Source organism: Rhagoletis pomonella, unplaced genomic scaffold (assembly GCF_013731165.1).
Source record: "Rhagoletis pomonella isolate Grant_MI unplaced genomic scaffold, Rhpom_1.0 Rhpom_scaffold_00002, whole genome shotgun sequence".
NCBI classification, from domain to species: domain Eukaryota; kingdom Metazoa; phylum Arthropoda; class Insecta; order Diptera; family Tephritidae; genus Rhagoletis; species Rhagoletis pomonella.
Genome location: NW_023458556.1, coordinates 41,210,671 through 41,225,186, shown reverse-complemented (window position 1 = coordinate 41,225,186; position 14,516 = coordinate 41,210,671). Strand labels below are relative to the sequence as shown.

Genomic DNA, 14,516 nt, shown 5'->3' with positions numbered 1-14,516 from the left:
TTTATTTTATTTTATTTTATTTTATTTTATTTTATTTTATTTTATTTCATTTTAAATTATTTTATTTTATTTTATTTTATTTTATTTTATATTATTTTATTTTATTTTATTTTACCTTGTATTTAATTTGATTTAATAAAATTTTTTCTTCTTTTCACACATTTTAGTTTATTTTATTCCAATATGTATATTATTTTTTTCTTATTTTATTTTAATTCATCCCACTTTCCTTATTCTTTTATTTTTTATTTTATTTGCTGTTTTATTCCTTTTTATTTAATTTTAATAAATATAAATTGTATTTGATTTAATTTAATGTAATTTGATTTAACGGTTTTTGTTTTACATCGATTCACTTGAAGGTATGCAACACATTTCGCTGTGTTTTCCGTTTCCTCTTTTACACACAATTTTTCCGTCTTCCTATTCGGTTTGGGACCAAAATGCAAACAGTTAGTGAACAAGTTTGACAGCCACTCTTGGAGGCAACCGAAAATATTAGCAACTCTCGGATATACATACATGTAGGTATGTATATATATTTTTTCGTATGCGGAAACGGTCAGAAAATGACTTAAAATTCCGTATCCGAAAACATCCGAAATTAATTTTGTTATTTGAAAACAATAATTTTAAAATATTTATTCAAACTGCTGATTGCACAGATGAGCGTCCTACTATTCATTAGCTTTCAGGAGGTTTTTAAGTTACTATAGTACAGGAAAAACGGCCATAAATGGAATACAAAAATGGCTGCAATGATGGATTTTTATACGAAATTTTTTCCAAGCTGGCTGGAGCAGAGAACGTATGCATATACATAAATACGTTCTCCGTATATACGTTCTCTGATAAAACTTTATCCCACAAATTTATCACAAGTTTTTTGTTAGCATTAATATTAAAACTAAATTTTTAGCTTTCGCGTAAATTTAACAGGAAGTCATCAATATTTAAATATCCCATTAATGTTAACAGAAATTTTTTTTAGCACACTCTGAAAAAGTCTACAAAGATTAACAGCGCTGGTGATAGCAGAGAATGTTAACAATTTACTGTTAATATTTTATAGGCACCAAAAAGCTGGTTAAATTTATATTTTTTCCTATAAATATTCGGAAAGCAAGGACGCAAGGAAATGTGTGAAAAATACCTAATGTTTTCACAACTGAGTTTATTATTTAAGCGAGCGAAGAACGAACTGTTGGTGTTTGTCTTCACTACAGTAATTGGCGTCAATAAGAAAATTAAACCAGCTTTTAGTTTTCAATGTTCTGTGGATGTGGGTAGTGGGAAGTGCGAAAAAATGGCTCAGAAAATTCAATAACTCATTATGTGTATAATTTTTCGCTTACCAGTACTGAATGCGTTTACGAAAGCAGTCTGACCTGTAGATACGTTTCGTCGAGAGCCCTTAAATCCTACCAAATATGCGTTGTTTCTTACCACATCACTCCCATGGGCGCTTCCATTAGCTTCTTGCGACCCCGTCGTATTCTCGATATAGTACTACATAGATACAATTGTCACAATGCCGATATGAATTGTTTGTTGTTTGTTGGAGTTTGTTTGTAGCCTACAATTTTGATCTTATCTAAATGGTATATAGCTCGTGCAAACTTATATTGCAGGTGCTATAAGGGGTTAAAGGTCGGGTCTTCGAAAAATTAAAAACTATATATTTCAAACAATTTTAAACTAATTTAAAAAAAATTGGTATCGTTGTCAACGTGATTAAACCCTCTTCTCTGGTATGCATATTTGTATACTTCGTATGTAAAAATTTAAGAACAACATTTAAAAGAAAAAAATACCTTTTTATTTATAAAACAAAATATTTTAAGAAAAAAAATTACTAACCGATTTAAAAAAAATTGATATCGTTGTAAACGCAACCAAACCCTCTTTCTTCTGATATGCGTATTTGTATACTTCGTATATAAAAATTTGAGAAAAACACGTAAAAGGAAAAAATACATTTTTTTATTAAAAAAAATAAACAAAAAAATTACTAAGCGATTTTTAAAAATTTGGTGTCTCTGTAAAGGCGATTAAACCCCCTTTCTTCTGGTCTGCATATTTGTATACTTCGTATATAAAAATTGGAGAAAAAACACTTGAAAGCAAAAAATACATTTTTTATAAAAATAATATTTCAAACAAAAAAGTGCAAACCGATTTTTAAAAAAGAATACCAGGAAACATACTTTCTTATTCCCGAAAATTTCTATTTATATGCACAAAAAAATAAAAAATTTTATTAAAGACATTTTCTCCCTCTATATAAACTCCGGCGCCCCTAGGTGAAATTGACTGTCGCGCGGTGTATTCCGACGAATTGATAACCTTCGCCTTGTTATGAAGTCGGTTAAAAAGAATACTAATAAAAATAACCACTCATGCTCATATACCCGTAGTTGCGTATGTAACGTATTCGCCCCGTAGCACCATCGGTAGTCATCTAACAAGTTTACTCGTACGCCTTAACTTAAAAGCCATATTATTTAAAAGTGCTTCAATATTGGCTTTTAAGATTTTTACTCAGTATTCCTCATGCACATATATATTTCTTTCTTCATGTATGTAACAATTTTAGATTGAATTTCGAGTGCACCAATAAAAATTATAAAAATGGAATTTTTAGTTTCTCGAATCATTTTTCATTTGGTGAGACACTAATCGTATTACACTATATTCGTTCGTTTTGGAAAGAAGAACATTTTCATCGTTTAATTTCAACATTTTGAAGTAACTTAAATTATTAAAATTCAAGATAAAATCGTAAATTTCAAAAATTACAAAATAGCTGCGACAGATATTCTGCATGCTGCCATTTTTTTTTTTAATTTCGTGGTTCACTCTTGAAACTTCACAGATATGTTGTATTTGATGCCAACGTTCATTGCCTGAAACATGAAAATTCTATTTGCAAACTTACCAAAGTTATTAAAAAAAGGCAATTATAATTTTTTCGAGCGACAATGAAAAAATTAGTAATTTCGGTACCTTTTCGCCTAATTAAACGTTTTAAGGGTAACATTTTTCAAATTCTTGATCTATTTTTTATTGTACTTGTTTCAGGAATGCCATTGATTGAAATAAATGCAAGATGAATGCTTTAGCATTTTTTTACCGAGAGAAGGGAGTGACACTAAAAAAACAACTCGTGGGATTTGCTCATATAAACTTGAAGTGAAAAGTGTCGCTATGCATGGTTGCAATTTCTTTAATATACACCGTAATAAGAGATTGTTATTAGAAATTGTAATTTTATTCTAATATAAGTCTTTTGTATATTGAATTCCCCCAAAATTTGAAGCAATTCCCCGATTCCTCCGAGAAAATCAAATTCCATCAAAATCGGGGAATTCTTCCCCGGTCGACATCACTGCCTCAGGCACAATTACTAGCTGTATAAATCTGTTAAAGCTATAGGTTTCTAAGCCCTCTCTTATGTAATTAGTTTACCTCTTTGCGAACTATGTAACAAAGCTCGCTGAGCTTTGGCGTAAGTGTACTCTACATGCTTTTTTCTGTCACAGCTTTTTAAGTCAAAGTGCTCACTACAAAACACATTTCGAGGTCTACTTCCCTAGCGTGGTAGTACGAATGCATAACTGGGGGACTATTTCTACTAGTTGACAGTTTGATAACCGATTTGACTGAAAATGTCCTGAGAAATTCGTGTAATAAGTAGAAAGCACATCCCTGTGGGCAACCTTTTAACGCCCTTCAAGTTCTTCCTAACAATGCTTCCACTCCCCTGGTAACTGTATGTTTTCCAAATCCATCAAAGAACTGGAGAGACTGCATTCCCTTACTCTTATTACAGCCTCGTGAGTGTTGATGGAGATCCCATTAATATTTAAGTTAGGTGTCGGTAATTGTCCCAGATAAGCGATCCATTTGGGCATGTAGGAGATGGTCCTTTGTGATACCCAGTCAATTTAGGAACGCTAACGAAACGCAATTGTGACTGCGGCTGATTTCAATATCCGAGAGCTCCGCTGGGTAGTTAAGAAATGCGAGCCAAACTATTTCAATGTTGGGCTCGCGAAAGCTGGGAACCTAATAGAAAGTGCTGATGTAGTTCTACGTCGGACCAGTTAAGATTCCCAGCCTTACTACGTGGAATACCAATCGGACCATGACCTGTCCGAACCTCCACCAAGAGCAAGAACTGTGTCTTGTCAAGCGTAGAGACCCACTTTGACCTGTTGCCTGAAAAATACTGGAAGCCTGAATCCAGTGTTGATGGAGAACTCCCGCTAATCGTACCCTCAAGTTTCGATCCATTCAGTGCAAAAGTTCACTGATCTCTTACTCCAGCCACCTCGCTTCCCTAAATCCATCTTTGAGCTACTTAGATGCAAACTGTATAAGATAGATTTCAACCCCTAGCGATTTGGAGATTTGATGCTTTTATGAGCTCAGGCTTCCTCTATTCACTCCACTTTGGAAACCCGGTCACGAGGGCCTCTATCTTCCACATGCAGGCCAATCAGTTTCTATAGCGTTCTTAGCAAAAATGAAAACAGATTTTCTCCATATCTTTGTAAACGTTGACACGAAAGCGCCAAAGGATTTTGCCTGATTTTATCCACTTTGGAGATGAACTCAATTTGGGCTTGCTCTCCCATACTTGGAGTACATACATACATATGTACGTCACTGTATGTATGGCTCGCCGTTTCCCAGTATTACGATTGCGCATTGATCCATTGATACTCTTTAACTTTTTAGTTCTGGTGTGTCTAGCAGTAACATACATATCTGCACAATCCGTAAACTTCAGAATTAAAACACGAATTTTGAAATACAAACTTTTCCCAAATTTATGTAAGCACGATTGACAACAACGAACAAATGTGCCGCCACTTTTCCACCTTACAGAATCGTTGTGAAAGAGCGTAGATATTTTTTTATTTGCTTTCAGTCAAAATTTATTGGACAAATAATTCTAAATACAAAGAGCAAATCTTCTAACTCACCGCTCAGAAAAATGTCCGTAATTAATTTATTGTCCATTTACTACAGGTAAAGGTAAACAACCACATCAAAGTGATTTGGCAAACTTTTCACAAATTCAAAACATTGTAAAAAGTTAATTGGCAATTAGTGAAAATCTACCAAAAAAAAAGCTGACAAAACTCGGTGAAAAAGTTGCCAAAATGAATATGTATTTAACGAATTAATATATGTATGTGGGATGAAAATCTAAGTATTCTAATAAAGTAATGTAAAAAAAAATTTTTTTTAAAAATAAGCTTTTATTTAACATGTTTAATCAAAGGAATAAAATAAAGTAGTGAAACAAAAGATTTTTTAGCAAGAAAATTTTGTCAAAACTGCACTAAAATGAATAAAATAAAATAAGTTAAGGTCTCGTTAAAGTTACTAAAAGCCATTTAGTGAAAGGAGTTATTCAAACTCTAATGAAAATTACTAACAATTTGTACTAATTTACTTCGTTTTTAAAAAAGCTTGTCGCGCGAATAGCAAACCGGCATTTAAATATCTGCATACATACATATAAATACATACATACCTAACCAATTATGCATGTACGCTGAACTGACTGCTCAAACTTCAACCTGGAATACCGTGAGCCATCTGCCCACGTAGTTCCCAATTTGATACCGGGTCCACAGAAACCTGTTCTGTCTTACATCCTTAAACCATCTGTATGCCAACGTACATATCGGGGATCAAACGTTGGAAGTCCGTTTGCCCAATCTTCGCGATCTGGGATTTCCACTTGGAACTTTCTATAAAAGCAGATTTCTTTTGTTATGTAGTCAGAAACTCGCCACAACCACATTATGTGGCTTGAAAAATGCAATGGGCACATTCACATAGTAAGCCGGTTGCTCCAAGACAGACATCCGCTTACAGTTGCACCTCCTTGTGAACAGAAGCCCAATAACTCAGAGTGGCCCCACCGATGCTCACTCTCTTTCTGCCGTCACCCAAGGCTCCACACGGGGTTGGTTACCACATCTGGCAAACGTTGTCCAGAGTGCGCGAACGAGCACAGCCCACTTATGATAAAAACTGCACTGCTCATTAAACTCAGATATGTAGATCCTTTTTACGAATTCGTGAGAAAATTGTGTTTGTTTCTTAAAATTTCACACTCTTGTTAGGCAAAAAAGGTACATTCTCTGCCCTTTGGAGCTTTATCAGGGGTGGTTGCATTAAACACATTTTTCACCGTTGTAGGGCAACACTTTTTTGAAGAATGAAAATAACCATTAGACTGTTACACAATTTTCAAAGAAACAGAAATTTCTGACCAGTTTTTAATCGACGGAAAATGTATGTCCAGTTATTATAACATCACTTTCCCAGTTTCCAGGCCTTAAAATATTAGCCGCCTTGGATTCGCCAATTCTCTGCTCGCTTGAGTTCATTCCTGCTAGCGTACCGAAAAATACAAAGTTAGCTTGCAGCGATGGACATTGGTGAGTTTGGTTGCACCTCATTAATTTCTTTCGTTTCTCCTTTCGCTAAGTGTTGGCGAATCGCAGGCGGCTACTTTTTTATGGTTTTTCTTTTTGCCTTTTCTTTGTTTTTGAATACAACGCGCACTTAATTTTTTTCTTTTGAAAGCTGCCCACTGTGAGTGCGAGAATAAATAAGAGAATTGAAATAAATGATAACATTGGTTATCGGCAGCCATATAGCAATCAAAGAAGATAAGCAGTTATCGGTCTAATGTGCTAAAATACATACATACATACATATGTACATATGTATATAGATAAATATATTTTATTAACGAAATTTCAACGTTTAGTCTGCTACTGTCTACAGCGTCAAATTGACTTCTGAAACTTGCCTCCGACATTTAAATGATTTTGAAACATGGCTATAGCCCCGCGCATTATAGTACTCTCCAGCATACTGGTACTCCTGCTTGCTGCCAATATTTGTACAACAGCAGATGCAGCGAGTTTCGACTGGAGCTGCGCCGTAAATGTTTCCAATTTTGAATTCAATGTAACACGAGTGAGTTAGACTTGTTTTAATACTGTTTATGTTAATATACTTATCGATGGTGCTATGCAATATCGACACAATTCAAAATTCAAAAAATAAAAACCCTTGCTACTGTTAAAAGGCTCATCATGTCTCTAATCTTTGTCGAATCCATGTCTAAACTTTAGTACTTACTTTAACATTCCTTACTGCTTACTTTAGTGAGGGATGGAAATGGATTAGATAAGGATTAGAGACAAGAGCCACTTAACAGCAGTAACAGTTTTTATTTTTTGAATTTTGAATTGTATCTTTATTGCACAGGACCATCGATATATGTACATATATATACATATATACACTCATATGGACATATACAGATATCTGGCATTTGGTATGAAACAGCGAGACTGCCAGAGACGGTAGTTCCGGCTTGCGTACAAGTAACTGCCCCACTTACGCCCGTCGATGGCAACTACAGTCTTCAGCTGAACTATTTCAATAACGTCAACAATGGTTGGAAGAATACAAGTGAAGTTCTCGACTTTAATTGGGATGAAAAGACTCGAAATGGCACATTCGAAATTGTATATGTAAACAGCGTAGTCAGCATTACTGTAATTTTCAAATTGATTGCAACAGATTATAATACAGTAGCGCTCGTATGCGGGTACTCGCCTTTAGCGCCACAAGTCAGCATGATGAAGATACTAACCAGACATGCGCCGTTGAACTCGACGCTCGTTGACAAGATCAATGATTTAGCCAGTGCTTATGGCGTTGGTTCACAAATTACCTGGGTGGAACATTCAAGCAGGTGAGTGAGAGGGCGAGAATGCGAACTACATACATATGCATGTGTACCTTTTCCAATATTTAATTTGCCCATTTCCTAATTTCAGATGCAATTCAGCCAACAAAGCAATGCCGTCGGTGTTACTCGCTTTCGGTTTGCTGTATGAGCTTCAGCAAGTTTTAAAATTGGTTTTACGATCAAAACCCATAAGGAATTAATCATCAATCAAATTTGCTATTCGATAAGATTAGGCTGTAATAATAATGAAAATTAATGAGAGAAAACCGTTATTTAACTCACCAAAAATAATTCAATCTTACCCAGGAGAAACGCGCATATTTCAGTAGCAGATTAAGAACAAGTCAAATTAATAAATTAATGCGGAGGAGGAGACATTGAAATTGTGCAGGACACGAGTAGACTTTGTGTCAAAGTTGAATTGAGAAAAACAATAGACGAACGCTTTTAAATACATACTTATCTAGATGAGAAACTCCTTACTAAACACAAAAATAGAGGGCACAAGACACAACAGCGGCCAAGAATATTCATCGACTAAGTTAACGTAAATAAAATCAAATTAACTCATTACTCACATCTAGAGGCGTTTATACATACATACATTCATATGTACATACAAGTAAACGAGCTTAAATTTGGCCTAATAGTAAACATTGATATCGATATCGCCAGCAGGCAAGCGCGCTCATGGCTGCGACAGATATTAGCAGAGCAAGCGCCTCAGCCGCGGGCCGCAGCTCTTTTGATTGACTTGGTTAGAAGCATTGCATTGCGCTGGCTGTATCAATAAAAACAGCAGCATTTTGTTGCTGCTAACAACAGTGTTGCCAGGTTGCCGGTTTGGTCTTCAATTGAACGATTTTTAACTGTCATAACGATTTGACAATTTCGACGAAGAAATTGACGATTTTTTCTCTGCGTGCCATTTTGACTGGTTCTCAACATTGAGACCAGTTTACATAAGCAACTAAAATGCTCTCTAATACAATAGCGCTGTTTTAACGCTTGTTAAGATTTCGCTTTCCCTAATAACACATTGGGTCAAAATGAAAAAAGTTGTAAATATGTATATGAGAATTTCCAGCGAAAAGTCTACCGCGTAAAAAAATTAACTTATTTATAGGCCGCTTTGGCTGCTATTTATAATATATACCGGTTATGTAAGCAGAAAATTTTTTGCCAAAAATGGTCTCATTAGGTGGCGCCAGGGTCGAGATATTTTTCAAAAACGTATTTATGCTCTGATTTGTTTCATATTTGGCATGTTTAGTTGAAACGTAATAAGAAATTGATTTGCAAAAAATGGAAACGCTGGTGGCGCTTGTAAAATTAACCTTAAACATTTCAAATATAACTACAAAAACTTTTATACAAATAGTCTTGCCCAATTCGCAAAGTTTGGCAATTTTATAACCCGAGTCAAAATCCACTTCTGTTTTCCGTAACGTCACGCTAGCGCGTATGTTTACTAATATCTTTACATCGCTCCTACCAATACTTGTAATATTTTTTTTACTGAATAAGGGAACATTTAATTTCTATGAAAAACCTTTTTAAAATTTTGACTAAATATTTATTTTATTTTTTAACATTTTGTCATACGAGCGTCACGTTCCACCAGTTTGGAAAAACATCGTTAGTACATAATAAAATATTATTCCTGTTTTTCTAAATTGGTGCGAATTTTTAATGCAGATTTTACATATTTTTTAATTTTTTTAGAATAATTATTGCGCTTTTAACCCCTAAACGTAAACATTTTTAACCCAAATTAACAGGACAATTCTGGCAACTTTTTAAAATAAAAAATTTAAAGAGAAGCAAATGAAAAATAAACAAAAAGACGTTTCTAAAAATTAAATGGCATAAAAAACATTTTTGTTAAAACAATAATATCTAAAAATTAAAAGCAAATTGAATTAGTAAAGGAAAAAAATATCACAAATAAATTAAAAAAAGTATATAGTGTTGGTTAGGGCCTTTGTGAATCAAGGTAACGATGTATACCCTTTTTTAAACAAAACATACAATAAAAAAATAAATAAAAAATAAAATAAAAAAATTCTGCTGCACGAGGAATGGAGCCTCGGATCATACATAGAGTGACGAACAATAGTATTGGAACAGAGAATTTTTCGCAAGGTATGTAATGTTTTTTGTTCTAATTTCTTTTCGTATTTTTTTTGTAAAAATATAGTTCATACTGCAACAAAAAACATAAAAATAAAATATCTTAACTTTGTGCAAAACTCCGGAGGTATGCAGCCCATTAAATTTTTTACAACAAATTGTAGGTTTGAAGTTGCTAAAAAATCGCGTTGATTTTTGGCAATCTCACTGTAACACTTTTTTTGTTGTTTGATTTTTTGTTTCTTTAACGAAAACCCTATAACTCTATATTTCAGACTTTGTGCAATATTTAAAAAACATGTAATTTTTAAGCAAAAAACAAAATCAACTCCAATTCTCATACATATAAAAACTTAGGAATTCCGTTAGTTTCTTCATAATCCAATAATTGTATCTAAACCAAATTAGTATGGGACCACCTCTGAAGTAGCACCTTTCCTTAAAAAAAGAATTCAAGAAATCGGTTAACGTGGTCCAAATATTCCAGATATTCCGACGATTTGATAACTTTCTCCATTTTTTTAAGTCGGTTAAAAATTCCACAAACTTTCGTAAAAAACTAAATTTTACTTTGAAGTAATTAGGACTTACGATTTCTCACGTCAACGCCCTGGCAACACTGGCTCCCAGCATGCCTTAAACCCAGCCATGCAGCTTTTCCTCCTCTACTTTCCGCTGCATTTGAGTATGCATAGTGACAAACACAGACACATCAATTAAATTAATGAAACAATTATTCGCGGTAAATCAATCTCGCATTAAATCCATATTAAAGGCGCAATGCTCCCAAAGGGAATATCAAAAGCAAATCAGCAGAGAGCGTGAATTTTCCAACCACCCATCACCCTCTTTCGATAATCCTTATAGGTTTGTGAGTAAGTTTTCAAAGTTAAATTGGGCGATTTTGGTGGTTGCCTTAGCGACGATCGACCCGACTCGACTCGACTCGCCTTGTTCCAGTGTTGTCATTCAAACGCTTGTATTTTGTGCGATTTTCCATTTTATCGCATAATTGTAGGTCATTAATTGGCGGCGCCAAGTTTCGAGCATTTTTGATTTTATTCTACTAAATGTCCTGTGGTTAATTGCAATTCCATCTTTCAAGTGTTACTTTGATTATCGCTTTTAGTACGCAATGTTGGAGTTTACTATTGCTTTCACACGACCACGAAATAGCGGTTTTCCACTACCTGCGCTGCTGCCTGTATTAACTACCCAATCAGTCATTGATGCAAAAATAAGGACTCCTTGAATTGTAATAAATTTTGTTTCATTAACCCGATATTAATTGGTCATTATTTGTTTTGTGGAGCCATAGTTTATGCTTTTTGCCGCATTTCATAATTTATTATATTCGAACTGCGAAGGTTTTCTGAAAATATGCAAGTGCTTTTACGAGCGACTGAACAAATTAGTGCCATGGCTTCGTTTAAAATTTTATGAAAAAATAAAAAAAATGTGCGGCTGCATGATTGCACATTTGTGGTTCATATATTAATTAATATGCTGACTTAATTAATTGCTGGATAAAGAAAATGGCGTTATGCAAATAAAACGGCGGATTCATTCTCAGAATGAATGCGAGATGGTACATTTTCATTCGTTAAGTTAACAAAAAGTCATCATGCTGTAAAAAAACTTAAATAGTTTTTACTTTTGATTAAGAAATACTGACTACACTGGTTTACAAATAATAAATTATTTTTTTTTTCACTCAAGAACTAAACCATCCAATTGCTATGTAAAATCAGCCGCTGAGTTCGAAAATTCAAATTTTTTTGTCTGACATGAAGTTTTCGAGATACCTCCACATAACGAGTTTGATAAAATAAAAAAGGTTGTATATATCAAATGAAAGGTATATAAATTTACTAACTTTAACTTTTAGGCCAGCGATCGTGTTCTTTGGAATCGATACTTTTAAGGATGGGGTAGTTTTGAGAGTACTGATTACTTTCTTTAAATATACACATGTAGGTAAAATTATGCGAAGTGTAGAAATCTCAAAAGCAGTGCAAGTATGTGCAAGTATTGTGTTTGAAAATTATTGAAGCTTGAAATTTAGAGCATGCATTTCTGAATACCGGTAAATGTAAATAGAACTCAGTACTTTTAATTATCTATTCGACACTTAATACTGAGTACTGTGAATATATCCTGAATATATTATTGAGTATTGAGTACTTTCGAGTACTCGAGTACTAAAGTTTTGAGTACTTTCGAGTTCTTTTGGGAGTACTGAGTAGTTTGCAGTACTAAGTATGGATAATTTAAGAAATCGGGTACTGTCGATCCTTTTGAGAATCGAATTTTGAGTACTTTTGGTATCGACACTTCCCCTTCACTAATTTTTTTTTCTTTGGCAGAACTTCGTTATAGATAAAATAAAAGTTTGGACCAAAATTCTTTCATTGATCCATATAGAAGAATGACTTTATTTTTTTACTTGCTTTCTAAAACTAAAATACTTAATTAAAGTAGAAGCTTCTAATATAGCAAGTTCAGTCTGAAAACCATGCAAAGTTTCAGTAATCTGCTTATTTATATTGACTAAATTTGCCTTCGGAATATGTGTTAGGAAATGAAAGTTAACGAAAATAAATTAAAAAAACTTTAAGGCAAAAACCTTTATAAATTCTAAAGACGAATATGCAAAGCGCAGAGCTGATTAAATATTTGTAAGTTTTTCACAGTAATTACACAAACTTTGCAACAAAATTTGGAATTAATCACGCACATGCGAAAACAACACAGTGGCTTGTGAGAAGAAACAAAGCGCCGAAATTCTGACACTTTGATAGAGTTACTAACACATTTTGTTTATTTACAAACAAAATGGTACAGAGTATTTTCAGTTCTAGTGTGTGAGGAGGAAGACAGTACCTAATGCTCCAAGTATGTGTGGAATTTGATTTGATTTGATTTATTTGATATGGTGATCCTAATACAAAAGTTATAAAACTTATGAGTAGCATTAGGTTTACAATTATATATTATGGCCTGAATCATACAGTTAAATAATGAGTAGAAAAGAAAAATAAAAATTAAAATAGATAAAAAATAACACAAAAAATACAAGTGATAATAATTACGATAATAACAGAAATTAATTTGTTTAACTTTTTCTAAAAAAAATTTAAATATTGGGTAGTTGGAAATGTTCTTTCAGTTTTTCACATCAAATTTAAAAATATTTTTCCCAGACTCTAAATAAATTTTATTAAACGAAATTTGTGCCTATGATTAAACTTTAGTCACAATGCATTTTTTCGAGCGCCAAATAAGAAGAAGAAGAAGCAATTTGCTACTTCTTGCATTTGCAATTTCGATCTACGGAAATCTTGACATTGACACAAGATAAGTTCTTCACTCGGTGTCAGTTTTAGTGAACGCTTACGATGGTCAGACAGTGAGATAATGTCCCGCACGAATCCCACCTAAATACTATCATGAAATCAAGCCTTTGAAGTACTGGAATATAGTTGATGACTTTTGCGTTGTAAGAGCGAAACATGATCTCAGCTGTCCTACAAGGTGTTAACGCTTTCCACAGTTTTGCGCCTTCGATGTTTCATGCATATGGTCTAATTCAGTTCTTAGGTAGCTGAGGGAAGAGTAGATATCAGGCGTGCTTCTCAGTGGTGTTCTTACCCCGGGTTTGTTTATCATTTCAGCTCACTAAATCCCGTTAAAACCTTTGTATCCTCTGTAAATAGCGCCTTTGCTCGCCCCAACCGTTTGATGTATATACCTATGTATGCATGACTTTTTTTTATATAACAGGTTACCATACCATTAAAACGTAGAGCACTGTTGGAAAAATGGCTGCTGTACAGATCCAATGCGTGAGTTGAGCGGACAGGCCTAATGTCTTACCGTTTTCCGTTTTCCTGTGAGCGTATAAAGTATGTATTAGAGGCAGCGTTCGGATTACTGTAAATCGTTTCAGGAGTAAATTGTTCGAAAAAGCAGAGTAAAAACTAAATTTTGAATTAATATTTTGTTTTGTTTATGTAAAATAAATTATCTACTTTGTAGGGAAAATCTTATGTTTTGAAATTATACAAAAAAAAAAAACACCGAATAACGTGAACTTAGGATTGTATCGTAGATTACGGATCTGTATACCGCTTTTCTAGATCAGGTCATTTTCCCAAGATATTTTCATTTTTATGAAAAAAACTCAAATTTTAACAGGGAAAAATAACAGCCTATTCTTTTGCAAAAAAATACAGCTCCTAACGATGAAAATCGATGAATAAATAAACAATAATAGAAAATAAATGAAAATATGCAATAATTTTTTTGTATGAAATAGGGGAAGGAATCATGTTACTCATATGCCATATCGTGCACTGCCGTACTTGTACGTAGTCGAACATGGCGTATGCGCGTCATTTTCCATGTTAAAGTTTGAATTTTTTTATTCGCAATACAATCTTAAAATTAAAATACCTTTGGAAAATGACCTGATCTAGAAAAATGGTGTAGAGATCCGCAGTCTACGACCCAAAATTAAGTTCACGTGTCTCGACGTTCTTTTATGTCATTTTAGCGTCGCTACAGTCTTATGAGAATTGTTAAATAC

General features: G+C 33.7%; 2 protein-coding genes across 2 annotated transcripts in view; both read left to right on the top strand.

The window, feature by feature from the left end:
- The first annotated feature begins 6,867 nt into the window (after window positions 1–6,867).
- Window positions 6,868–7,995, top strand: LOC118753309. The gene is made up of 3 exons (XM_036488185.1): window positions 6,868–7,011; window positions 7,362–7,798; window positions 7,884–7,995. Exons 1-3 carry the CDS (start codon window positions 6,868–6,870, stop codon window positions 7,993–7,995), a joined length of 693 nt encoding a protein of 230 aa, XP_036344078.1.
- Window positions 7,996–9,767: 1,772 nt separating this feature from the next.
- LOC118733607 overlaps window positions 9,768–14,516 on the top strand; it is an 8,341-nt gene continuing 3,592 nt past the window's right edge. The window contains exon 1 of the transcript XR_004992274.1: window positions 9,768–9,940. The gene's annotated coding sequence lies outside the window, so the exon portion shown is untranslated. The remainder of the gene's footprint in view (window positions 9,941–14,516) is intronic.